The sequence below is a fragment of the Sander lucioperca genome, chromosome 17, assembly GCF_008315115.2.
Source record: "Sander lucioperca isolate FBNREF2018 chromosome 17, SLUC_FBN_1.2, whole genome shotgun sequence".
Lineage (NCBI taxonomy): Eukaryota > Metazoa > Chordata > Actinopteri > Perciformes > Percidae > Sander > Sander lucioperca.
The window spans coordinates 15,164,035-15,189,821 of record NC_050189.1 but is presented as its reverse complement, the minus strand read 5'-3'; the positions used below and the strand labels follow the sequence as shown (position 1 = coordinate 15,189,821).

At 44.0% G+C, this 25,787-nt stretch overlaps 1 protein-coding gene across 3 annotated transcripts in view; it reads right to left on the bottom strand.

The window, feature by feature from the left end:
* dock11 (dedicator of cytokinesis 11) overlaps positions 1-25,787 on the bottom strand; it is a 74,151-nt gene that overhangs the window by 41,058 nt on the left and 7,306 nt on the right. For all 3 annotated transcript variants that reach the window (XM_031288372.2, XM_031288370.2, XM_031288371.2), the window contains exons 3-20: positions 25,465-25,554; positions 24,566-24,648; positions 23,539-23,605; positions 21,748-21,843; positions 20,741-20,875; positions 19,849-20,032; positions 18,870-18,949; positions 17,469-17,552; positions 17,083-17,223; positions 15,187-15,459; positions 12,432-12,554; positions 12,230-12,312; positions 11,916-12,038; positions 11,417-11,493; positions 9,607-9,791; positions 9,061-9,126; positions 5,694-5,786; positions 433-556 (exon numbers count right to left, since the gene is read on the bottom strand). In XM_031288372.2, coding sequence (XP_031144232.1) covers positions 433-556; positions 5,694-5,786; positions 9,061-9,126; positions 9,607-9,791; positions 11,417-11,493; positions 11,916-12,038; positions 12,230-12,312; positions 12,432-12,554; positions 15,187-15,459; positions 17,083-17,223; positions 17,469-17,552; positions 18,870-18,949; positions 19,849-20,032; positions 20,741-20,875; positions 21,748-21,843; positions 23,539-23,605; positions 24,566-24,648; positions 25,465-25,554 — 2,107 coding nt within the window. The remainder of the gene's footprint in view (positions 1-432; positions 557-5,693; positions 5,787-9,060; positions 9,127-9,606; positions 9,792-11,416; positions 11,494-11,915; positions 12,039-12,229; positions 12,313-12,431; positions 12,555-15,186; positions 15,460-17,082; positions 17,224-17,468; positions 17,553-18,869; positions 18,950-19,848; positions 20,033-20,740; positions 20,876-21,747; positions 21,844-23,538; positions 23,606-24,565; positions 24,649-25,464; positions 25,555-25,787) is intronic.

Sequence of the window (25,787 nt, the reverse complement as noted above, 5' to 3'; positions counted from 1 at the left end):
TTAAGATAAATTGGCCTATTTGTGAAGAAATTTTTTTTTTATAAGCTTACTATAGGTAAGTTAGCCACTATGGTAACATACAGTAAAGCTCAAAGCCTTCCAGATGTATGTTTAACATTTAAACATGATGCATAAATAATATCTATTTCTTTTCATCCATTCTGCCAAGTTTAATATGCAACTCAATTGTATACAATTTATGCGGTAGGGGGTCCCCTCGGTCTCTCTTTCAGCTGAGGAGTCCCTGGCCTAAAAGACGTTGAAGACCAATGGTTTAAATAAAAAAGGGAAATACAGAAAACCTCTTAAAACATGAAAACTGTAGCCAGCAATGTGGTTTACTTTTCTTTCCTTTTTTTTTAAAAATAATATTGCATTCCAGGACACATATAAATACAGTCAGAGGCAGAGGGAATTCCCCAGTGTACTCACCCAGTGACTCTACTCCCTCCCTCTTCTTGCTGCTCGCCTTGCTGCTGGACTCACAACTGATATGGTAAAAGGTGAAGAGGATGTGGTGTTTCTCATGAACGTGGACCGGCAGCTCAATCTTCACCTGTACACAGTGGAACAGGTCATTGTTTTAAGCTTTATATATCAACAACATGTCATTCTTCTAACTGACATGAGAAAAGGAACATACTGATACCTACCCCTGTCATACTGAAGAGGTTTTACCTCAGTGGGAAGTGATTTTTGATTTTGATTTTGATCTCATCAACAACACCCTTTAATAGGTAGTTGGAAAGCATTAGCAGCTGTTGTGATTTCACTACACGTCTGATTTCACTCTAAAATAAATGTCTCTTATGTTCCACAAAAAGTGCCTTGATTTATATATATATATATATATATATATATATATATATAAGTGTATCTTCATATTTCACACTCTTTCAGAAACAGTGGCAATTGGTTGTTTATTTTTTTTTTTTGCCAAACGAAACTGGTATAAAACAAATTGAAAGTGGGGCATCTTGTTTGCTCAGCTGTCTATCGTGCACAGTTTGAGCTATCTTTGAATCAGATCATTCAGATTGGTGCAACCTTTGCCTATCATTACCACGTTGTCACTTTGAAATTCATATTAATTACTGAAAATGTTCATTTGCATTATTACATTTTAACACTTAGACACACGTGTTCCAGTACTTGTGAATCTCTGAAAAACATTTTAGTGAAACCTAAAAAAGAAAAGAAAAGAAACCCCTTATCCACCAGGGGGCAGCAACAGCAAGGAAATGTATTTCCCCTGTGTCCTGCTAATTTTCTCACAGGAAGTGACACACGCGTACACAACCACTAAACTGATTTTCCACTGATTCACATCTACAAATTGCTGAAGAATATCATGAATGAATATCATGACTCTCCAATTCGTGACATGAGTATGAATCATTCAGTTAGTGTGTTCAATAGTCTCTCTAAGTCTTGGGAAAGCAGAGACCTCCATATGATTGTGACAATGCCTTTGTCCTGGATAAGATGTTCTAAAATGTTGGGTTGGGATAGCTCAGTTGATAGAGCAGGTGTCCATATATAGAGATTAACTCCTTGACGCAGTGGGCCTGGGTTTGACTCCGACCTACGGCCCTTTGGTGCATGTCATTCCCCCTCTTTCTCCCCTTTCATTTATTCAGCTGTCCTGTCAATAAAGGCCTAAAAATGCCCAAAACATAATCTTAAAAAAAAAAAAGATGTTCTAAAATGTCAGGATGATAATCAATTATATGTAGCACTTTTCAGCTTTTTTTTTTTTTCGGGCCCGAAAAAGCTACGTGGCACCTCTCTCTCCAACCCATGGGCCCACCACCTGTGGGAGGAACCGCTGGGGTCGGGTGCGCTGCCACATGGGTGGCAGTGAAGGTCAGGGGCCTCGACGGACCAGACCCGGGCAGCAGACGCTGGCTCTGGGGACGTGGAACGTCACCTCTCTGTGGGGGAAGGAGCCGGAACTTGTGCGGGAGGTGGAGCGCTACCAGTTGGATCTGGTGGGGCTTACCTCTACGCACAGTCTCGGTTCTGGAACCATACTCCTGGATAGGGGTTGGATTCTTTTCTTCTCCGGAGTTGCCCAGGGTGTGAGGCGCCGGGCGGGTGTGGGGATACTCACAAGCCCCCGGCTGAGCGCCGCTACGTTGGAGTTTACCCCGGTGGACGAGAGGGTCGCCTCCCTACGCCTGCGGGTTGTGGGGGGGAAAACTCTGACTGTTGTTTGTGCGTATGCACCAAACAAGAGCTCGGAGTATTCGGCCTTCTTGGAGACCTTGAATGGAGTCCTGTATGGGGCTCTAGTGGGGGACTCCATAGTTCTGCTGGGGGACTTCAACGCGCACGTGGGAAATGATGGAGACACATGGAGAGGCGTGATTGGGAGGAACGGCCCCCCTGATCTAAACCAGAGTGGTTGTTTGTTGTTGGACTTCTGTGCTAGTCATGGATTGTCTATAACGAACACCATGTTCGAACATAGGGATGCTCATAAGTGTACTTGGTACCAGAGCACCCTAGGCCAAAGGTCAATGATCGATTTTATAATCGTTTCATCTGATCTGAGGCTGTATGTTTTGGACACTCGGGTGAAGAGAGGGGCAGAACTGTCAACTGATCACAATCTGGTGGTGAGTTGGGTCAGAGGGTGTGGGAAGACTCTGGACAGACCTGGTAAGCCCAAACGGGTAGTGCGGGTAAATTGGGAACGTCTGGAGGAGGCCCCTGTCCGACAGACTTTCAACTCACACCTCCGGCGGAGCTTTTCGTGCATCCCTGTGGAGGCTGGGGGCATTGAACCTGAGTGGACAATGTTCAAAGTTTCCATTGCTGAAGCTGCGGCGGGGAGCTGTGGTCTTAGGGTCTTAGGTGCCTCAAGGGGCGGTAACCCACGAACACCGTGGTGGACACCGGTGGTCAGGGAAGCCGTCCGACTGAAGAAGGAGTCTTTCCGGGATATGTTATCCCAGAGGACTCCGGAGGCAGTTGCAAGGTACCGAAGGGCCCGAAGGGCTGCAGCCTCTGCCGTGAAAGAGGCAAAGCAGCGGGTGTGGGAGAAGTTCGGAGAAGACATGGAGAAGGACTTTCGGTCGGCACCAAGGTGCTTCTGGAAAACCGTTCGCCACCTCAGGAGGGGGAAGCGGGGAACCATCCAAGCTGTGTACAGTAAGGATGGGACGCTGTTGACCTCAACTGAGGAGGTAATAGGGCGGTGGAAGGAGCACTTTGAGGAACTCCTAAATCCGACTAATACGCCCTCTATGGTAGAGGCAGAGCTGGAGGATGATGGGGGATTGTCGTCAATTTCCCTGGTGGAAGTTGCTGAGGTAGTTAAACAACTCCACAGTGGCAAAGCCCCAGGGATTGATGAGATCCGTCCAGAAATGCTTAAAGCTCTGGGTGTGGAGGGGTTGTCTTGTTTGACACGCCTCTTCAACATTGCGTGGTCGGGGACGGTGCCTAAGGAGTGGCAGACCGGGGTGGTGGTTCCCCTTTTCAAAAAGGGGGACCAGAGGGTGTGTGCCAATTACAGGGGTATCACACTTCTCAGCCTCCCCGGTAAAGTCTACTCCAAGGTGCTGGAAAGGAGGGTTCGGTCGATAGTCGAACCTCAGGTTGAAGAGGAACAATGCGGATTCCTTCCTGGTCGTGGAACAACGGACCAGATCTTTACTCTCGCTAGGATCCTGGAGGGAGCCTGGGAGTATGCCCAACCGGTCTACATGTGCTTTGTGGATCTGGAGAAGGCGTATGACCGGGTCCCCCGGGAGATACTGTGGGATGTGCTGCGGGAGTATGGGGTGAGGGGGTCCCTTCTCAGGGCCATCCAATCTCTGTACGACCAAAGCGAGAGCTGTGTCCGGGTTCTCGGCAGTAAGTCGGACTCGTTTCAGGTGAGAGTTGGCCTCCGCCAGGGCTGCGCTTTGTCACCAATCCTGTTTGTAGTATTTATGGACAGGATATCGAGGCGTAGTCGGGGTGGAGAGGGGTTGCAGTTTGGTGAGCTGGGGATCTCATCGCTGCTTTTTGCAGATGATGTGGTCCTGATGGCATCGTCGGCCTGTGACCTTCAGCACTCACTGGATCGGTTCGCAGCCGAGTGTGAAGCGGCTGGGATGAGGATCAGCACCTCTAAATCTGAGGCCATGGTTCTCAGCAGGAAACCGATGGAGTGCCTTCTCCAGGTAGGGAATGAGTCTTTACCCCAAGTGAAGGAGTTCAAGTACCTTGGGGTATTGTTCGCGAGTGAGGGGACAATGGAGCGGGAGATTGGTTGGAGAATCGGCGCAGCGGGTGCGGTATTACACTCAATCTATCGCACCGTTGTGACGAAAAGCGAGCTGAGCCAGAAGGCAAAGCTCTCAATCTACCGGTCAGTTTTCGTTCCTACCCTCACCTATGGTCATGAAGGCTGGGTCATGACCGAAAGAACGAGATCCAGGGTACAAGCGGCCGAAATGGGTTTCCTCAGGAGGGTGGCTGGCGTCTCCCTTAGAGATAGGGTGAGAAGCTCAGTCATCCGAGAGGAGCTCGGAGTAGAGCCGCTGCTCCTTCGCGTCGAAAGGAGCCAGTTGAGGTGGTTCGGGCATCTGGTAAGGATGCCCCCTGGGCGCCTCCCTAGGGAGGTGTTCCAGGCACGTCCATCTGGGAGGAGGCCTCGGGGAAGACCCAGGACTAGGTGGAGGGATTATATCTCCAACCTGGCCTGGGAACGCCTCGGGATCCCCCAGTCGGAGCTGGTTAATGTGGCTCGGGAAAGGGAAGTTTTGGGTCCCCTGCTGGAGCTGCTACCCCCGCGACCCGTTACCGGATAAGCGGAAGAAGATGGATGGATGGACTTTTCAGTGTGTTTACAGAGGCTTTAGAGGATAAAAAGATAAAGCAAAATATGGAAAAAGATAAAGATCATTGTTGTCCCGTTTGAGCGGAAATTCTCAAGCATGCGGAGGTAAATCCCAGAGAGCGTGCCATGCGGTGGCTCTTAAGATCCTAATCCATTTGATATCAGGGCTGTATGCAAGCCCCTCTCTGCTCTACCTCTCTAACAGTATTCTGCCCGTAGCGCTTTTGCTGAGCTCCTGGCTTCATGTGTGTGTAAACGGGTCTGTGACTGTTTGACCAGTCTGGTGTGAGAATCACAGCTCTACCCTCAGACTGATTTATGGGATTATTTCAGAGCTGGGTAAGGAATTTGCCTCTGAAAAAAAATGCGTTTGAGAATAATAGTTTGAGAGTTTCTTTCTTTCTTCTTTTCTTTTTCTGTTAAAAGTTTGATTTTTAGTCCCATGCCCGTAAAACTGCTGTTGATATTTGTTTTTATTGATCATTGTTGTCATTGTAATTGCAGCTAAAGTTGTCAGCGTCAAAGAAAAGTTGGAAAGATGGAAAAAATAAAGTAGGATTGAATTGAAATGAATGAAATATGACTTATTAATACTATTAGTTCTAGTCATACTTCTATTATATTTAGTGGTACTATAATTGCCACTGTTTATCACACTAACTGCTATAATTATAATAAATCATTGTTCTATATATATATATATATATGTATATTTGTCTCAGTGTCTTTGTAACTCAACCGGCAGTGGCAGATGACGGCCAAGAGTCAGGGTCTGTGATTTGACACTATAAATAACATTGAATTGAACAATAAAGTACATTTGAATTGAATGGAATATTTGAGGAGGAAATCAGCTCACCTCGTCGTAGAACTCGGGGCTCTGATTGTGGTGCAGGACGGCTGCGTAGGCGCTGCTGGTGAAGAGGGAGTCTCCCGGCTTGCTGTAGATGCACTGAAAGGCAAGCAAGAACATCAGACTCTGGCCCTTTGATGTTGGGGCCACAGTGGTGAGTAAGGGCTCAGAAATCTGAGATTACTGAGCATATTTTGGTGAAAAGACTGCGCAAGCCCTTCGTCGTATGCATCTTTGAAGCACCAACAGATTGAACAAAGAGCTGAGTAACCAGAGATGGGAACCCGCAATGATCAAAAGCATGGCCTCTGACTAGACAAGACGGGCCTCATCATGAAAAATTATACACATTTTCAGGCTTTAAAAAGCGCCGTTTACCTTATTTTAATTAAGCGACAGTGCCCTCCCTCCTCTGCTGGATGATGATGACAGAAAACCAACAAACACAGAACAATTAAAGCTCCTCGACTTCATATGTGATGACATAAATACTAATTTTTCTTTTAAAATGGCAACTAGAGCCATTGTGAATGCTGGATTTTTCTTTTTTTTATGAATGCACCCTCAAACTCTAGGAGGGACATTGCATAACAAAGCTCTGTTTTGTATCAGAGCAGCAGCCACCGCAGTAAGAAGTCCTGAGCAAAAAAATTAACGCTTGACCTGGTCAGGGTATTAGGGGCGACAAAAGGGAAGAAAAAAAAAAAAAACTTCAGACCGGTTCTGGTGGCTGGTTTGATACTGTAATTAGGATGCTAACAGATTTAGTCATCTCTAATGAACAATAATGAGCAGTGCTGGCCAGAGGGAAGGACAGAGTTCTTGAGCCTGCTATTGAAAATGGAGTTTGATTGGATCAGGGGGGGAAAAAAAAGAAAAAATACAAAGCTGGAGCCTCTGCAGGAGGACTAGATGAGCCTGGAGGATGGGAGAGGCTCAGAGAGAGTTCAAATTCTCCGCTCAGTCTGGGAAGAAGCTGGAGGTGGAGGAGGAGGGAGAGGAGAGGGTAGGGGAGGGAGGGAGGGAGGGGGGATTACACAGATTTCCCCAAAAGATCTGTTGTTCCAGTCACAAGGTATGGTAGGACTGCAGGCGATGTGCTCAGTGGTGCATGGTTTGCATGGTTTGGGGCGGCTGTGTCTCAGGTGGTAGAACGCTCGTCTACCAATCGGAAGGTCGGTGGTTCGATCCCTGGTCCTACAGTCCCACGTCAAAGTGTCCTTGGGCAAGACCCTGAACCCCGAATTGCGAATTACGTGTTTAAATGTTTGTCTGATAAGTGGCAGATGTACAGCAGCCTCGGCCACAGCGTGCGAACGGTTCCTGTACTATGTTAAAGCGTTTTGAGTAGTCATTAAGACTAGAAGAGCGCTATATAAACAGACCATTTACATTTGCGAACCACATTGGGAAAGCAACACATTCAGGGGGGCCCTTAGAACAGCAGAAAGTTGAGGGGGCTGATGGGAGTCCTGATTACTTGTCTCAGGATGAGGGTCCAGGTGTGGCATGAGGAGCTGCCTCCTCGGATCTTATCTGTCAGAGAGGCTGTCCTGTTCCTACAAGTACTGTACCACACAGGACCAAAAGCCAAACATTTCCTTCTGGCTTCACTGGTAGAACTAACGTTTCAGGTAAGCCCCCAGAGATCATGGCTGTAGGTTTGACTGGTTCATTTATTTATTCATTTATGACTAGGATAACAGTTTAGAGGCAGCAGATTATCAAGGTATTTTCAATTCACGGCCTCTGCGAAATCCCATCTACTTCATTCTTTGTTCCCCAAAAGCTTCAAAAGAATTTACCTCTCAGTCAGATTTGTGAAAAAAACACCCAGAGCCTCCTCGAGCTTCCGCTGCCTCTGATTAAAATCTTCAGAGAGGTGTGCTGCTGGCTCTTGCTCATTGTTGTGTTTATAACTTTCTGCCTCGCTGTACTTGAAGCAATGTTTGAGAGCAGACTGTACAGTAGCTGAGGTATAACACGCATGACTGCAATGCTGATCTGCCTGTCTGGACTGTCTTAATCAAGGGCATCAAGTGCAAATGTTTTGGCGGTTTGAAGTCAAAGAATTTCTGTTTTCCTCCCTGCCTCCTGGAAAAGTGAAAAGAAAAACAATCCACGCTGCTTTGATGACTGTTTCCACCCACAAATATTTGACATGTGTGGCCAGAGAGAAATAGCGAGGAAGAGAAGAGAGAAAAAGAGTGACCATTCATTATCTTCTCCTGCCAGCTATAATAACCAGCTTCTGTAAGCGTTTCCTTTCTCCTTTTCTGGCCCCTCAGCTGGACTCTGACTTCCACTTTGTGAAAAGCAATACAAAAAGAAAGGTTCATCATGTCTGAGGGCTCAGCTATTGATCAAATCTCACAGAGGACATTCCACAACTTGTTCCTGAGATCTTTGCACGAGGCCCCTCCTACGTTTCATTCCACCAACCAACCATCCATCCTCTTTTTTTTTTTCTTCTATCTTCTGCTTTATTTCCCTTTGTTCAGTCTACACTTTATCTGGACTGCATTATCTGTCTTTTTTACCTTTCGCCTGTTTATGTGCCTGTATATTGTCCTGAGCGTGACATTTGACAGATCCCTGTTTCTACGATGGGGCATTGGGCCCACTGGTAAGAAAAGTAATATTTAAAAATATTAGAAAATGTTGTATAATTTTTGACTAAAGTCTTAATATTACAGATAAAAGTTGTAATATTTTGATAAGAAAAAAAAGCCATGATGTTACAACAAAACCTTACATTCAGTGGTACAGGTATTATTGATGCTCTAGTTTTCCTTGCAAAAGTTAAGGTAGTTTATTTATACAGTGTGTGTGTGTATATATATATATATATATATATATATATATATATATATATATATATATATATATTACATTTCCTACGCCTGGCCGGGACTTAATAATATAAATATATAAAAGCATAAAAAATAGTCAAAGATTATACATGCCAAAAACATGTAAGATAAGAATGTATGACATATTTAAAGATATAAGATAAGAAGGTGCCTAAAAAATTTTTTAGGTATATTTGCCTTTATTAGATATGAAAGGGGAGAGAGAGGGGGGAAGACATGCAGGAAAACCATCACAGGTCAGACTCGAACCCTGGACCTTCTGCATCGAGGAATAAATCACTACATATGTGCGCCCGCTCTACCAACTGCGCTAACCGGCCAATCACCTGCATTCTCAAAAATCTCAGATTAGCCCCCAGTGGGCCTAAAACTCTGTCATGCTGTATCTGATGATAAGATTAGACTTGTGAATACACTCTGACATCACAAAGGGAAATGTGTGTATCACTAACATATACAGTAGCTAACATATTACAATAGATGCAGTTTGTACAACTCACCTTTAAAGGGGTTGCACCTTCTTCATCGGAGTCTCGGAACTGGACGCAGACTGCAATGTTTCTAGCCTGGTGTGGAAGGAACATTATATCAGAGAAAATAATCAGTGAGAGTCAAATCAGTGATACGTATTTTAATCTATGTAGGCAGCAACAATAAAGCAAAATGCATACTGAATCACAGGGTCAGCCCCTGCCCTGTCACTGCAAGTGTCTCATGCTTATACATCCCTTAGTTACATTCATGTGGATTTTTTATTTAGTATTTTTTCTTTTATTGTCCATATTATTCATGTGGATCTGTTATTTTACCATCCGGTTTATGATGTATGTGTATGTTGTGTGTGATGTCTTTAAGCTACTGGGATCTTGAATTTCCCCTTGGGGATCAATAAAGTATCTGTCTGTCTGTCTGTCTATCTATCTACAACACAGAAAGCAATCCTTGTTGAAAGAGTTTCATCTTTCGTTCCCCACCATCAACACTCTTAACTTTTTATCCAGCTTCTGATCGTTCTGAGCCACACACACACACACACACACACACACCTTGGTGAAGGTCTTCTGGTTGTCGTATTTGAGCTGCAGGGGGAAGATGTAGAGTTGGTTCTTGTAGGTGGTGAAGGGGTAGTTGTACTTGGCCTCCTCGGGGAGAAACTCCTCCACCTCCACTGACACCCGCTCGCAGCCGTCCTCAAAGGGCTTGACAGGAACGTAAGAGGAAGTCACCGTATCTGGGGAGGACAGAGCGCACCAGTTAGGGCAGTGGTTCTCAAGCTTTTTTCAATAATGTTCCCCCTTTGAACAGTTTTTTTTAAGCCATGTACCCCCTAACCAGCGCAAATAATTTTTGGTAGAAAAAATAAAGAGGAACAATACAGCAATGTCAGCGATATATTTACTAAACAACAGCCTTGTACCTGGAAAACATTTATGCTGATGAAAAAAGGCGAAAAAACTTGGAAAAAGACGGTAGAAAGAAGGAAGTAAGGCAAGAATAGGTCAGAAATACTAACAAAAACTTCGAAAAAAGAGACACAAACTTCAAAAAAGCAGTAGTAGAACAGTAGCACAGTAGAAAGAAGGAAGGCAACACTAGGGCGACAAAAATGACAAAAAAAATCCAAAAAGTGACAAAAACGTTGAAAAAAGAGACAGTAGAAAAAAAGTAAGGAAGAAAGGCAAAGATAGGTCAAAACAAACGACAAAACCTTCAAAAAAAAGGTGACAAACTTCAAAAACAGCGACAAAAATGGGGAAAAAAAGACAGTAGAAGTAACTACAGCCTTGTAACTGTACCCCCTGCAGTCCTCCAGAGTACCCCTAGGGGGACACGTACCCCGATTTGAGAAACACTGAGTTAGGGAACCAAACCTCCACTGCTGTGTTTCTGTTTCTGTGCCATCCCGAAGAGTCAACTCAACGTCATTCTGTATATTTTGGATCTCTTCGGACTCCAAGCATGTTTTAAACTATGAATACCAACTTTTGCCTTCTAGTAGGCGATTTAGAGTCCCTTCGTTTAGACACAACAGGCTCAAGAACTCTTTTATCAGTGTATCCTGTTGCTAAAAATCAGTGTGCCGCCAATTAACATCTTGGATCCGAGCATATCATGAAACGTGTTTCTTTGTCACTGCTGTTGATGTGTTTTCATCTGTTGTACTATATGTGTAATTTTTTTTTTGAGTGGAGCTGCTCGAAAGGGCAGAATGAATTGCAGTGTAAACTGATAATAAAGTTGTATTGTATCGCATTTGTAAGCTAAGTACACTGCGAAAACCCAAAACTGCTTGTCAGTGCAAAAACACACACACACACACACACACACACACACGCTGATACTGAATACAAAAACAGCTGAGACTGTGCAAATCAAATGTACGTGGTTTTAGGCTCCACAGAAAGCATGAGTTACATCTTATTTACAATGATGTTAAGTACTTTCTTCAACTGCTGCAATTAATGCAGGATACCATGGTTTATCCTTTATTATACTTCCTGAAATCCTATCACATCATGCTCTTTTCTGCATGTGGGTAAACTCCATCACCTCCTTTCCCCCTGAACCCCCAAAACTGACTTTCATTCACTGACAGTCTTTAGCTGTAAACTCTCTTCAAAATGATTTGCAGGGCTTTCTTTCTACTTCTCCATAGTACCGTTTGGTCTCGGCACTTTGGTCCTATTGTTTGATCGTAATCTTGGTGATCAGGAAACTGAAGCTCATTCTACTTTTGGTTATGACATACCGCAGACTAGATAAGATCATCAGCAGCTAACTACAACAGCCTCACAAAGCCGTTTGCTGTAACGATAATGGTAAGGATAAGGGAAGTGTTTAGAAATTACGACATACTTGAGAAGTCAGGTGGGACACACTCGATGGTGACATTCAGCTGTCCAGGGATGGTCTGAAGCTTGCTCTTCTCAGGTCTGACGAGGAAAAAAGAGATTGGAAATAAGAACAAGATGCAATCAAGTCTGAATGCAAGGACCTTTCAAATTTGTATTCTAATGCACAGCACACAGTCTCCTATGCAATACTATTTAAAATATAGACTTAAAAAAGGCGTGCAAGGTGAGTGTTTTAAAGCTCCAGTACCTAAGCACTGGCTAAAATAGCAGAACAGGTTAGATGCTAGATCAGATCCGCTAGACGTGTCGACGTCACAGGACGTGCCTCGTGGCCCGCCTTGTTTTGCCTCATTCTGCCTCATTCTGCCTCTGATTGGCTTACCCTGGTATTCTTACCCTAACCCTAACCAATCCTCACTCCCCATGCCTAAACCTAACTACGTCGACCATTCTAGCAGATCCGATTTCGGCTCTACCGCAGAAGCGTGGGTATGACTCACTTCCTGATGTCGGCCAGCAGCTTGATGATGTCATCAGTGGAGACTTTGCTGCTGTCCTGGCGGTAGAGAGGAGAAAACTTCCCATCCATGTCCAGGCTGCCCTGAGCGTCTTTGAACACCTGCCTAAAAACACATTTTCCACATGGCTATAGCGCATCTGCCATACATAGTAAATGAACAGACTTCAAGGTTGTAAAATCCAATGCATTATCTTATTATGGTGAGATATTTTATGCATTCTTATTCCAAAGATGAATCCAAACAGATTCATCACTGGGTAATATTTTTGACTTATTGATTTATTCCTGTCTCACTTGGCAGCCCAGGCGAACGGCATCCTATACTGGCCCAAGCGTTGGCATGTCTGCTTGGCAGCTTTCAGCACCTTCTGAGCAGTCTGCGGAGACATGTGGAGAGAAAAAGGCAATGACGGAGTGGGAAACTGGGAAAGCTCGCTGGCGCTTTGGTCATGTGTATGTCTTTAAATGAGGTGAAAAGCATGGCGGCGCGGCGGACCTTGTTGGCGTCAGAGGTCTTGATGTACGGCTCGGCGCTGTGTGTGATGCCGTTCTGTAACACCTTCTCTACACGGGCCACCAGGAAGATATCTGCGTGAGGGTTGGTCACTGAAAAGATACCCTGGAGGAGAGAGGGAGAAATGAACAAGGAAGCGGATTATTAATGTCTTTCCCGACAGCCCTCATTTTAAAAAAACACTTCATTCAAACTGCTGGGTACTCAAATAAACAAGCAATCGTCATCAGTAATACAAAGTTGAAATGTCTGTTCAGTCTCTACAGGGTAAGTGCAGAGGAAGTGGCAGTTATACAGGAAAACCACATGGGGCTCACATCTATTTTTGGTCTGGTGAGATGGGGCAGTATTTAAGCGTGTAGTGTCAGTTCACATAAACAATCTCGAGTGGACAGAAATTACATTCGGACAAAACCATGCTGCTGTATGAGCTCATGTTATTAGTACGATAAGTATATATAACCACGGAGGTTCCTCTAGAGAGAAGCAGCAGGAAGTCATTTCAGAAATCATTAAAGTAAGTTCAGCAAGTAATGAAACTGAGCGACACTACCGAGGGAGCGGTAGCAACTAATGCAGCTTCAAATCGAGACCGATGTAGACATCCCAAACTGTCCATTAATAATACACATCTTAGAGGAGAAGGGCACGGTGCCAGTCAGACAGACACCCTCCCTGGTTACACTCCAAGCCAGAACCCCGTCCATCCTCGCCTATCTGCCCTCATTCACAGACCTCCATAGCTTAAACACGACCACACACTGCTGCTTTTGGTTTCAACCTTTGACATTATGATTTGTTGCCATACTTTTTGCACAACCTGGGAGAAAAAAAAAGCTCCTAAATTCATTATTTTTGACATCATACATCGTGTCACAGCTCCCTTTTTTTTTTTTTTTTTTTTTTTTGCAAACATACACCAACTTGCTGGTTTTTGTAGCTGGGACGAACTCCGTAACACTCGCACTTAGATCTGTGAATTATGTAATGAAGCGGAACAGAAGCCATGGCCTCCGGAGAGCTGCTGATGCAGAGGAGAGATATAAGAAGTGGAAGCCCTGTCCTTGGGCCACACCCAATGCACCTAAATTAAACTGTGGTCTGCCGAACTATAACAGCACACTAATCACAGAGGTACGGCCGTCTCTGTTTGTATGTGTGTGTGTGTGTGTGTGTGTGTGTGTGTGTGTGTGTGTGTGTTTCACAGATGTCGGTTGGCAGAATGGAACATGAATTAGACTTGGAACGGCTGTTTTATTGTATGCCTGCAGCTTTCAAACTGTGTCTGGCCTGCTATTGGTTGGTTGCTCTCTTATATTCTCTATTACATTCTCTGTTATAAATTCTGTTTCTGCTGTTTCTGAGTAGATGTTTGACTCTCCCCTATTCATCTTCTCACCTTGCAAAGTTGTTTCAAATTGTCGCTGTGATGGCCCAGTCACGTCTCTTACCGCGGAAATGGAAAGTGAGTAAACGAGTATGTTTTATGACCTAATTCACAACAGGCACAAGTCTTGCTGATTCACTTAATCACATTAACGGGCCAAGAGGTTAGGTGTGTGTGCTGATCTCACAGCACCTGCAAAAGTTTGCCCGAGCCAAGAGTTAACGCTCACACATGGGCATTAAATAAACTCTTGACTAGAAATACAGCAAAGACAAAGAGACAAGACATTAAGCTCACACCGCCGAGCACTGCGCTGACCTAAGGGATTCTGAAATCGCTTGCAAATGTTAGCTGAATGAGCTGAACTGAGGTCTTTCAACGTTTTTACAGGCTGGATATGGACCAAGCATTGTCTGAGGACAAACTCACCATCTGGAAACACGACTGAAAATTGAAAGCACAGCGCACGCCAGAGGGAAAAATCCAATATGAAGAACACTATCATCATGTATTTGGATAAAGAGCTCCATCACCACTCATCACACATCAGTCCTCTGACGTAAGAGGAGAACAGGGAATCAATTAACTGGTCACGAATCCCTGGTCCCACCCAGGCCAGCTGCCGTCAGAGTGGGAATGCTGAGCGGTGTTTTCACCTCACTGAGGTACGGAAGGACATGGCCAAAGCAAGGCGGGACTGAAGACAGCCAGCCTCCAACCACAACCTGTCGGGGCTTGGAAAATGTAGGGTGTGAATAGTATTCTACAGATGATGGTGATGGTTCCGTTTTAAATCCTCAAACAAGCCACAGGCTACATCCACACTATTACGGTGCCATGTCATTTCTCCGAAAAATTCCCTTTGGTCCTACAGCCCACTAGTCCGACCTCCCTTTGTTTCGTAAAAAATAAACCCTCTGCTCCAACATCCCACTGTTCCGACCATATAGGCTTTTGTGGATCACCTCCCATAAGGTAACGTAACCCCATTTGTACAGGTCCTATCCCCTGACCAATCAGCTATCCTAACCTTAATCACTCGAGGTCAAATGCCTAAACCCAACCCATTAGCGGAGTGGCAATCGGGAGAGTCTGGACTTTTCCCGGTGGGCCAGTAGTGTTTTGAGGCCGCGAGGGCCAGTCTGATAATAGATATACATTGCAATGGGTTCTGAGATGTTGACATATATTTTATAAAAAGCATGGAACATTGTGTTAATTCAAACCTTGATCTGTGGGAACAATCCGACACTATTTCAGGTTCCACTCCCACTTATGACTGGCTGCTCTCTATCATAGTGAGTCATTGTAAGTCATTTCCTCAATCAAATAGCTACCGAATGTCTCTACCTGTGTAGGGAAACGCAGCAGAGCATCCGACACCCTCTGAAGAACCGGCAGGCCGTTCCCTTTCACCTTCGAGTCTCCGTTCACCATCACCCCACCTCCCTCCCTGACTCCTCCTCCTCCACCCTCTGAGTCCGAGGAAGGAGAGAGCTGGCCCGAGGCGTGAGTCAGCATCTCCCTGACGCAGGGCGGGTTGAGATCGACGTGGAAGTCGGCCGAGATCTTACAGCTCTTGGAGACGTCAAAGAGAGCGAGGCTGATGAAGAATGGTTCCACCTAGGGTTCAGCAGAGAGACGGTTAAGGGCTTTAACACTTGAATGCATCAGCCAGGGTTTATAATATACCTGGATGCATTTAATGCACATTTCACGCTAGCTTCATTCAGCTTGATCCCACCATTAAGAATTCACCCTACTTATTTTAGGACTAAACATGGGATGACCCTAAGGTTACATGCTCGTTGCATATTTGCTGGGGTATTGAGAATGATCATGTTAACTCTATAAGGTCTAAGCACAACAAAGGCAGTTTGAAAGGCACCTATTGTTTGGACGCACTACCTTGTTTTAGCATTGGGTTTATTACATGCACAAATGTGTATGTAATATGTGACGGAAAACCAAAACAATAGACACAACTTTGTGTTTTCCACCTCCAATATGACACCACAAATTATTAGTTTGAATCTATCGTGCTATTCAATCTGCTACAGTTAAATTGCTAGATTTTTCAGTTTTTAGTCAGACAGAAAATTGATAAGGTTAAATATTATATAAACATATTATCTGTATATCGGACTCCTTTAAGTTAATCCCTAGTTTGGAAGCCAATGTTGGCTCTACGGTAGCGCCGCCCACACATTTCTGAATGACGGTGCACTTATGCCAGGATGGATGGTTCCTGCATGATGGACAAGCCTAACTCCACCATAACCATTAAACCTGTCAGAAGGAATGGAGGGAAAGGTTGGAAAGAAGAAGGGGGAGGGAAAGAGAGCGCGCGCTGCTGGCAAACCACAAATATGAGTCAACTCAATTCAATTCCCCAACCAGCCTCTACTAATGCATCAGCAAGCAGGAGGAGGAGAACCAACTCAATGTTTTATGACTACAGCAATCCAGTCTGACACAGGCGCTGCTCACACACACACACACTATAAACTGCTGTCTCATGCTGCCAGGAGCTCTTCACGTAGAACACATTGAAGAGGTTTCCACCATTCATCAGACTGACTTCTTGCATAAGTCTTTGTTTATTTGGAGGCGTTTGAAGCTCAGGTTCTAGATTCTCGCTTAGATGAAATAAAATAAGTATTTAGCAAAGCATCAGTTTGTGGAATAGCTTGAAAAGAAGGTATTACAACCATATCTGGTTGTGTTAGTCTTCTGGCCTGGTTACTTCCACTTCCAGACAGGCCAACATGAATTATGAAGGTGTACTATCTGGGGCAGCACTGCAGAGGGATGGTGGAAGTTGTGTGGTGTTAAATGGTGGACTGTGTGTTGTGATTAGATGATAAAATGCATTCAGACTAAGTCACTAGAGAGGTATTTTCACAATTCCTTATGGTATTATATTTTTATTTTTGTGATCACTTCTGAAGCACAGTTAAGGTCTTATAGGTCGATCCATCCCCTAGCTATACCCACTTATCCTTTTGGAGAGTCAAACCCAGAACCCAGTACTAACCACTGCACCGTGCCGCCCTATTTTTTTTTTTAAATCTTGTTTTTATTTGTTCTATGAACATAAGGTGATATGGTCATCCAGTTTAGGTTGAAGTTTATCATTAGTAATAGTACATGGCAAAGCAGAGGAAGTAGTAGAGATATTAGTAGAGTCATATAAACGGAATAAAAAAACTAATCTTTTCCTGTGGAAGTAAGGTGATGACGTACATTGGTGAGGACGCCGTCGCCCTTCTCGCTGACGCAGCCCTGGAGACTGAAGGTCAGGTCGTGGCAGCTGACCACGATACGACGGCCGTAACGCTCCTCAAATGGCTTCACATCTGGCTCGATGCCGGAGAAGTCCAGCCTCTGGATAATGGACAGGAGAGGAGGAGAGGAGGAGAGAAGGCAAGAAGGAAGAAGGGAGAGAAAGATTGATCCAGTGGAGAGGAGAGAGGATGAGAGAGAATGCAAGCAGTGAGAGAAGGGAGAGGACGAAGGAGAAGGAAACAGTGGACATTGTGGAAAGGGAAAGAGAGATCAAACAGTCTGAATCAATAGTGGAATAAATAAATGATAGGATAACCAAGTGGTGAAAGAAGCATGGTGTATACCTGTGTCTCAGGATCCAGAGAGAAAAGCTTTTGTCTGCCTTCATTCCTGTTGATCTTATTGAGCTGGTCGGTCTCCCTGGCAAACTACACACACACACACACACACACACACACACACACACACACACACACACACACACACACACACACACACACACACACACACACACACACACACACACACACACACACACACAAAATGTATTATTATTGTTTATTTGGAATCACTCTGTTACCCTGTATTCTTCCAATTGTATTGTATGATGTATTTTAGTTTTAAAAATGTTATTAGGCTGATGTTTGCTGATGCTTATATAACACACTATAAACTCTATTTTAAAAATAAAGTGTCATGTAGTTTCTTCTTATTATTATTATTTGGGATTTTTTGTTATTCTCATCCTTTGAAAAAAAAAAAACAAGAAATATATATATATACATGTGTGGATGTAAGACAGTGAAAAGTTGGCTCATTTTAGAGATAGAGTACGACAGAAACTGGTTTCAAAATAAAAGTAGTGCCTCACACAATAATGGGCCCAACACAGCAGACTGAGTTCGAGTAAGACAGAAAAGAAGACAAGCAGTCAACAGATCCAGACAAAAGAAGAAGGAGGGCATCTAATAGAGACAAACATATCAAACCCTTAGGTCACAGTTAGAGCCCTAATCCATCTCCCCTTTTTTTCACTCACTGTGATCAGCCTGCAGAAAAACTCAAGTGTGCGTGGAGAGGGAAAAGCTGTGCTGGAGTGGCCCAGAGCAAACAGCAGTGAAACAGCCGCACAGAGCGCAGAGGGCTTTGTTGTCTGTGTGTAGCTCTGGGTTTATAGACCTATTAAAAGAGCACGGCCTCTGTAGAATAAACACTGCTGTTCTCGGGCTCAGAAAACGGACTCAAGCAACACACAAAAGAGCAACAAAAGACAACAAAAGAGCTGCTCTTCTATCATGCAGACATGAACAAGAGATTAATAATGTGGTCTGGTACAAAAGCTCAGACTAATTTCTGTCTTCTCTAGCTGTCATTAAAGGAGATTTTTTTTTTCTCTTTTTTTTCTATTATAATAATTACATTAATAAACCTGCCAATAAGGGATTTAGACAACTACTGTGTCAAAGACAAAGAAAGTGATACATTTAAAATGTGAAATCTTAAATGTTTCTGTGTATTCAAATCAATTTTATTTATAGTGTCAAATCAGAACAGAAGTTATCTCAGGACACTTTACAGATAGAGTAGGTCTAGACCACACTATAATTTACAAATTCCCCCCAAGAGCAAGCATTTGGTGCAACTGTATCGAGGAAAACCTTCTTTTAAACAGGCAGAAACCTCAGGGTATCTATATCTCACTAGCGTCAGAATTAATTAATCAACCATCCATCCATGCTTCATACCTTCATAAGTTCCGGCTGTAAGCTCCTCCCCTGGCTCTCCAGCAGGCTCTCCCCTTTACCTTGGCTGGCAGTGTCGTCATCTGATTGAACAGGGCAGTGATCATTTATTAATAAAGGTCATCAGAATGCACAGAGACCGAGTCACACAACATATCGTGCTATTGCAAATCAGGTCCAACAGAGCTCTGCTCCCTCAAAGTTATCCTAATGGCTTCCTATGTGGCTGTGTGTACGTTGTGTTTCCCAGTTAGACAAACTAATATCTTAATAGTCTACTGGCCAAATCAAAAAGAGGCTATTTGCTACTCTGCTGACTCCCAGGTGACAGACTCACGATGGACTCTGTGAACCCCTAGTGCCCCTCCATCTTCCTGGGCGGCCTCTCAGTCCCTCATCAGCATCTCTGACCAAGCTAGGCCTATTGGATTTCACTAGAACATTCTGCAGAGAGTATATTATTATATAGGGGGAAAAAAAGGGCCCACAGATGCTGGCAAGACATATGTAAACTGCATAAAACTGTTGGCATTCTTCCACAGCTCAGGACAAGCAACGTGTTCAACAATTCCCCATAACTGTCCCCTAAAGAAACACATTTGAGAGAATTGGGATGTGAAACTAAATAGCGGAAAAAAAACAAATATAACTGAGAACAGAATCCTTACAAGAATTTACAGCTGATGTGGAAGCTTCTATCTCTCTACTGGCAGCAACTGTAGGTATATTATTAAGCCTATTTATTGCCTATTTTGGACTCCCTCCACTGCCAGGGAAATGGATTATATTAACCATAGCTACCACTAAAACAGGCTCAGAGGGTATGTTCAAACATGCTATTTTTGTTATCATAGCTAAATGGACCATGACTGTACAGCAGCTTTTCTATAAGACTTTAAATAATAGGTTGACTGAAAGATGATTCGGACATTTGTTTATCCCAAGTTTGTTAGGTTGCAGATGTAGTTACGGTACAACTCACCCAGGGCACAGTCCAGTGTCTCTGCACCATTCCTCCTGTCCTGGCTGGCCTCAGTGGTGCTCTGCAGAGCCTGTTTCAGTGTGACCACCCACTCCTCCATCTCTGCTTCGCTGTCCGCAGCCAGGAAGTGGCTGTAGCGGTCTTGCATCTTCAGCTCGAAGCCATTGCGGCGCATCTTAGGGCTCTACGGGGGAGAGAGAGAATTATTGTATATACTTGTATAGTTTTACACTACTCTACTCCTATGTTCTGATAATCATTGGAGTGCTATAGTTTGGGGCAGCACAACCCGATTTTCCACGGAGGTTAATATCATCTAGCCAATGTATGTAGGTTTCTGACCAAAACATTTTGTGACAAGTATCCCTAAAATAAGCTTTATGCTCGCAGAGTGCTGCAACAGACAAGGTCCTCACTAAAGACTGTTGTTTGTCCCTTACATTGAGTCATTGTTACGTGGAAGTTACATAAACGCTGCGGCCTTTCGTGTGCAAAACATGCTTTACATGTCAAACACACCGCACTCCACAAGCTTCCACATTAAACCCACAAGCCAGAATGAGTCTCCGCATTCTTCCAATTCATCTTCTGAATGTGTTCATCAAACTGAAAGCTTCCTGGCAGCCTCTCCGGTCAGTGCAGACCTGAATGAGCTACTAGCCTGTCTAATGAAGCCAACCCGCAGCAGCCCCTCATAATCCGTTAGAACAGGACTTTTCTGCCCAAGTCAATGGAATGCAGTACATCTATCCAGGAGTTCGATTAAACATGCATCAGGGTATATTGAAAGCTTAAGAGTTGGTCAAGCTTTTTTGCTGCAACTTTTTTGCAATATTCTCGACTGTGCATTTGATGTTTCTTTGATTTTTTTTTTTTCCCCAGCCCTGTATACCTGAACAACGTCTATGCAGGAGTCCAGGTAGATGGATCCTTTGGTGTCCTTGCAGTTCTTCTCATCCTTGTAGGAGTTGAGGATGTAGGAGCCGTCGGGGAGCTGAGACAAGTAAAAGTACCTCCTTTTGAACACCTGCAGTGTCACAGCAACGGAGAGCAAGTTAGAGAAATATCTAACAGATTCTAAACGACTTAGGACAGAGACATGCAGTATAAAATGTGGCTTTTTTCAGTTTTACGCCTACATTTCAGTTGCTCTGCTGACATGATTTAAATTCCTGATTGAAGGGAAGATGCCGCAGATACTAAGCTATTAAATATGTTGGTAATTCCTCTTCCCTTGTTTTCATATTTAGAAAACTGCTTTTTCACTGTGTTTTATGTTTTGTTTTTATTCAACTTTATTAACAATATTGTCATTATTAAGTACTGTAGTAGATTTCTGTCATTATACTTAACAGATGTAAATGCTGATGTTAGTGTAGCTGTAAACAATGACGTAACAATTAGTGATTATAATATACAGCTGATATAATAAGGGATATAATAATATAATAGTCTTTATTTGCCAAGTACATTTTTTAATTTACGAGGAAGGTATCCTTTGCATTTAACCCATCCTTACTTATTTAGGAGCAGCGGGCAGCCATACAACTCCAGTTGTAATGCCAATACCTTCAGCATGGCCAATGGCAGGAGTTACCTAGAGCACATGTCTTTATGGTGGGGGGGGGGAGTAAGCCCACACCAACCGAACACGACCGGGCATCAAACCCAGTACTCAGCAGTGCCTACTTTCTGCGAGGCAGCAGTGCTAACCACTGAGCCGCCGTGTGGCTTTGGTAGATGGTCTCTAAGACACAACGATTACGTAGAACAAAGAGTTGCCATGTCTCCCCAGTTCTGTGGTGAACCCTACGTTTTGCTGTTGTTGTTATTGTTGCTATTTCATTTGTTGCTGTTATGCTTTATGAATAACAGACAGGACGTCTGGTGGTGACTCACCCTCATGGAGACAGACAGGCTGCTGTTGATGTTGGCTTTCTGAAGCCAGCCCTGCTTCATGATGCCTCCCCTCTGGGAGCACAGTGACGCCGAGTCCTGGGCAGACACAAACACAAACGCTGGAAATCAATCAGGACACACTTTATCCTGCAGGTTAATTCAGGTTAATGGTCACAGTAGTCCCTGTGCTTGTAGACCGTATACAGTCTCGACAGCTTCATGTTTTTTGAATATTTAGTGTCAAACCTGCAGAAGACATTATTCCCTTGTTTCTGACAAATACCTGGTTGCGAGAAATGTTCACTGAACACAGTTGCGGGAGGACATTCTAATCACACGCTGTCAAGCCAAATCAATTCATCATGAGGATTTTGTTTGTTTCCCATAAAGCTTTTATCATAACTCCGCCTCGGTCCTGTCAGTGCAGCCTTTCCATCTCATACTCATAACTATCCTGGGACTGTTCATCAGCAACGCAGAATACACAAACATTCATCATGGTCTCTCTCTAATACGCATATACAAACACACACACACTCTCTCTCTCTGGAGTGATGCATCCAGCCACTTGGGAGGAATGCACTGACTGCACAATTAACTGGTAGTGACATACACATCATGACAGTGAGCGAAAAGGATTGAGGTGTGTATGTGTGCGTGTACACACTTGAAATGAGCCTAATCACACTCAAGTGGCATCACCCCCCCCTTCTCCCACAGCTTGCTCAAGTCCATACTTCCCTCAGACGTGCAGCAACTGAGCGGCCGACCACCATGCATACACACCTCGCCACACCCTGCCTCATACCAACAACTTAGTGTGATCACATATCCTACCTATTCAATAATGACCAAAATAGTCGTGATTATGATTTTTTTTTTTCCATAATCGAGCAGCCCTATCATAAGTGTAATATGTGCATGTGTGTTTTCTCTCTTTGTTCTTAAATATTCTTGTTAGGGCGCCTGGGTAGCTCAACTGGTTGAGCGCGCGCCCATTTACAGAGGCTCAGTCCTTGACGCAGCGGCCGCAGATTCGGTTTCGACCTGCGGCCCTTTGCTGCATGTCGTTCCCCCTCTCTCTCCCCTTTCATGTCTTAAGCTGTCCTATCAAATGAAGGCCCAAAGAGATATATATATATATATATATATATATATATATATATATATATATATATTCTTGCTACTAGCCTGCAAAGACCAGCCGTCACAGCCAGAAATGATCGAGCAGAGACATAAAGACGTAATAGAGCCATCTCCTCCTTGCCCTCTCCGTCCTGGCAGCAGCAGCATTTCTTTTCCTTCAATTAAAGCCGCTCTCTGTCTAAGTTTATCTGCATCCGGCCCGAGGGTAGGGGGAGGAGGATCGATGAGGGCTATTTATAGGACATATATAAGGCTACTGGTTTCACTGCCCCGCTCTCAGTCTCTGAGGGGTCACACTGCAGGGTGGACAGGACTAAAGTACTGACAGACCATAAGTCACAGGGAATCTTCCAGCACAATTTCCATCTCAATGCATGTCCATGTTGAGCATGGCTGCTCTGTTTGCTCATATTTTCAGCACATGCAGGCATGTGGAACGAGCCAAATTCGTGTCTTATCTCTACGATTTAAAAAGATTAAAGGGATCATTTTAATTTCCGAGCATGGTTTATTGCACATCACTAAAAGCTGTGCGTATGGTGCAATCTGTCCATAAAGGGCCCAGTGAGTCAATAGCAGAACACTCACCCTCGCTGCAGTGATCAGTGTGTGTGATCTAACTGGCGCTCAGGCCCCTCTACTCACCTCGTCTTTGGTGTCCTCATCGATCTCAAACACGTGAGCTGGCAGCTTGTCTGTCTTCAGGCCTTTACTTTAAAAAAAAAAAAAAAAAAGACAGCGAGTGAGGGTCAGCAGTCTTCAATAAATCAGCCCCCTCCCTACTGTACTGCCACTGTGGTGAGGTAAAGCATGCAACAAAAGTCGTTGCTTGCATTGTCTCCTTTGTTATTGGTCAGTCATTTTTGTGCCACCTTGTCTGTTATTGCATTATATGTTTTTTTATGGAAAATGTGTATGCATATGTCTCTATTACCAGAGGACCTCATGTGATTTAGAAATGACTTCATTTATGAATTTCGTGCCACGCATTCGCACGGGATAAGTGAAGTCTGTATTTTTATTACGTATTTTTTACTGACATTATCCCACGGGTATGATGTCCAAACTTTCATTTATAATTGCCAACACAGCCAATACAACCCTGAATCACAGAGATGCCAATCTGCAAGGGACTGATATTATCACACACCCTCTGTGTTTGTGGAAATATGTTCGGTAATTTGCTGTGGAATTTCTAATTGACAAATTACAGACATGGCAGATTCGCACAGGATTAAGATCACAGACGACCTCTGTAATTATTACAAATTGCTAGAGGTCCCCAGGTAATACTAGTCCCGTGCTAAGAGGGCTTTTCACTCCAATTTATGGTTCAACTACAGGTTGCAGTAATAACAATACTTTCCTTAGGAAGCTTTATCACCAAAACATCTGGGCTGCACCTGTTGCATTGTAGATGAAAATCTGGCGGAACTCTGCAGTTATTTCAATATGTATGTGTAGTATTTCCTCCAGCACGAGAGCTGCATTTATATACAGAAACAGTGATTTGTTGCATGTTGCCATCCAGCAGACCCACGTGAGCAGAGTAAATCTCTTGTAAATGTCGCATGTTTGGCAGTGAAGAACTCAGATGTTGTTTTGCACAAACTCTGAGCCCTTAAAGTCCCCCCCCCCCCCACACACACACACACACACACATCTTTCTTACCTTGGCAACATGCGGAAATCACCAGAGTAAGCCTCATATTTGTAGTTGATTACATGCCAGTCGGTGTTGTACATCTTGATGCACTGCCAAACACATCAACACAGAGAGCTGGATTAGGGGCAGCAGAAATATAACAAGCATGCCATCGCAGCAAAGTCACCTAACCGAGCATGCCGTTCTTTTCTCCGACTGTGACTCTGGGAGGACGAAGAAAATTCCAGCTCCGTGACCATTGTAAACTCAAAATAAGTATGCAAAGTAGCAGACTGACTCTGTACCTCTGCCGTGATTTCTCAAGATGATTTCTATTGTGCACATTACCTTTTTTTTTTTTTTTCTTTAAGTGTGAAATTCTCAATTAAGTCAGCTAAAAGGATCTTTGTTCGATAGATGCTGAGTAAGCCTGGATCTGTTTTAACAATCCCTAGGACTGTTGTTTCCATGCTGTATCCTAGTCACGAGAGCTGGCTGAGGAACACAGATGTAGAGCTGGGCAGAGCAGCAGAGTATATATCCACATCACGCCACAAGAGTCTGTTTTTCATTGCTAATACAAATATGTCATCAGCGACGCATGTGTTTACTACTGGCCTGTGCATTCTGTGTTCCTTTATGAGCTTCAAGTGACCACTTTAGGCTGAACGCCACAAAGGCTGGCGTGAAGTCATCAAGGAATCATCTTTAACGTTTGTTGAGAATTCAGAGTTTCACTGATTGCGTTTGATGTCTGCTTTTTATTGAGCAGGTTCTGATTACTGAAAAGGAATAAAAGTCATAATACGGAGAAGACTTAAAGACAACTTTGAATACTGTAACTTTTTTTCACTCCACACTTTGTTTGTGCAGTTTGAGACCAAGTATGGCCCCGTCGTTCTAATGGGACAGCTGGATTATAGTACCTCTTTGGCAAACAGACTCCTGGCTTCCTGCTCAGCGTTCTGAGGCACCGAAGGAACGACAGTCCTCCTCTGCCGGGAGATCTGGGATTCCTGCATGCATGCGCACACGCACGCATACACACACACACGCACACACACACGCAAGCACACACACACACGCACACACAGGCACACAGAAAGGAAGAATGGAAGTGAAATACAATTCAATGACAGTAAAATGTATTATTATTATAGAGCAAAAACAAACAAAGTTCTTTATCTTCCCATCAAATTGCACCACAGCAGGAAGGAAGTCACAAACAACAGGCAAAGAGAAAGTGAAT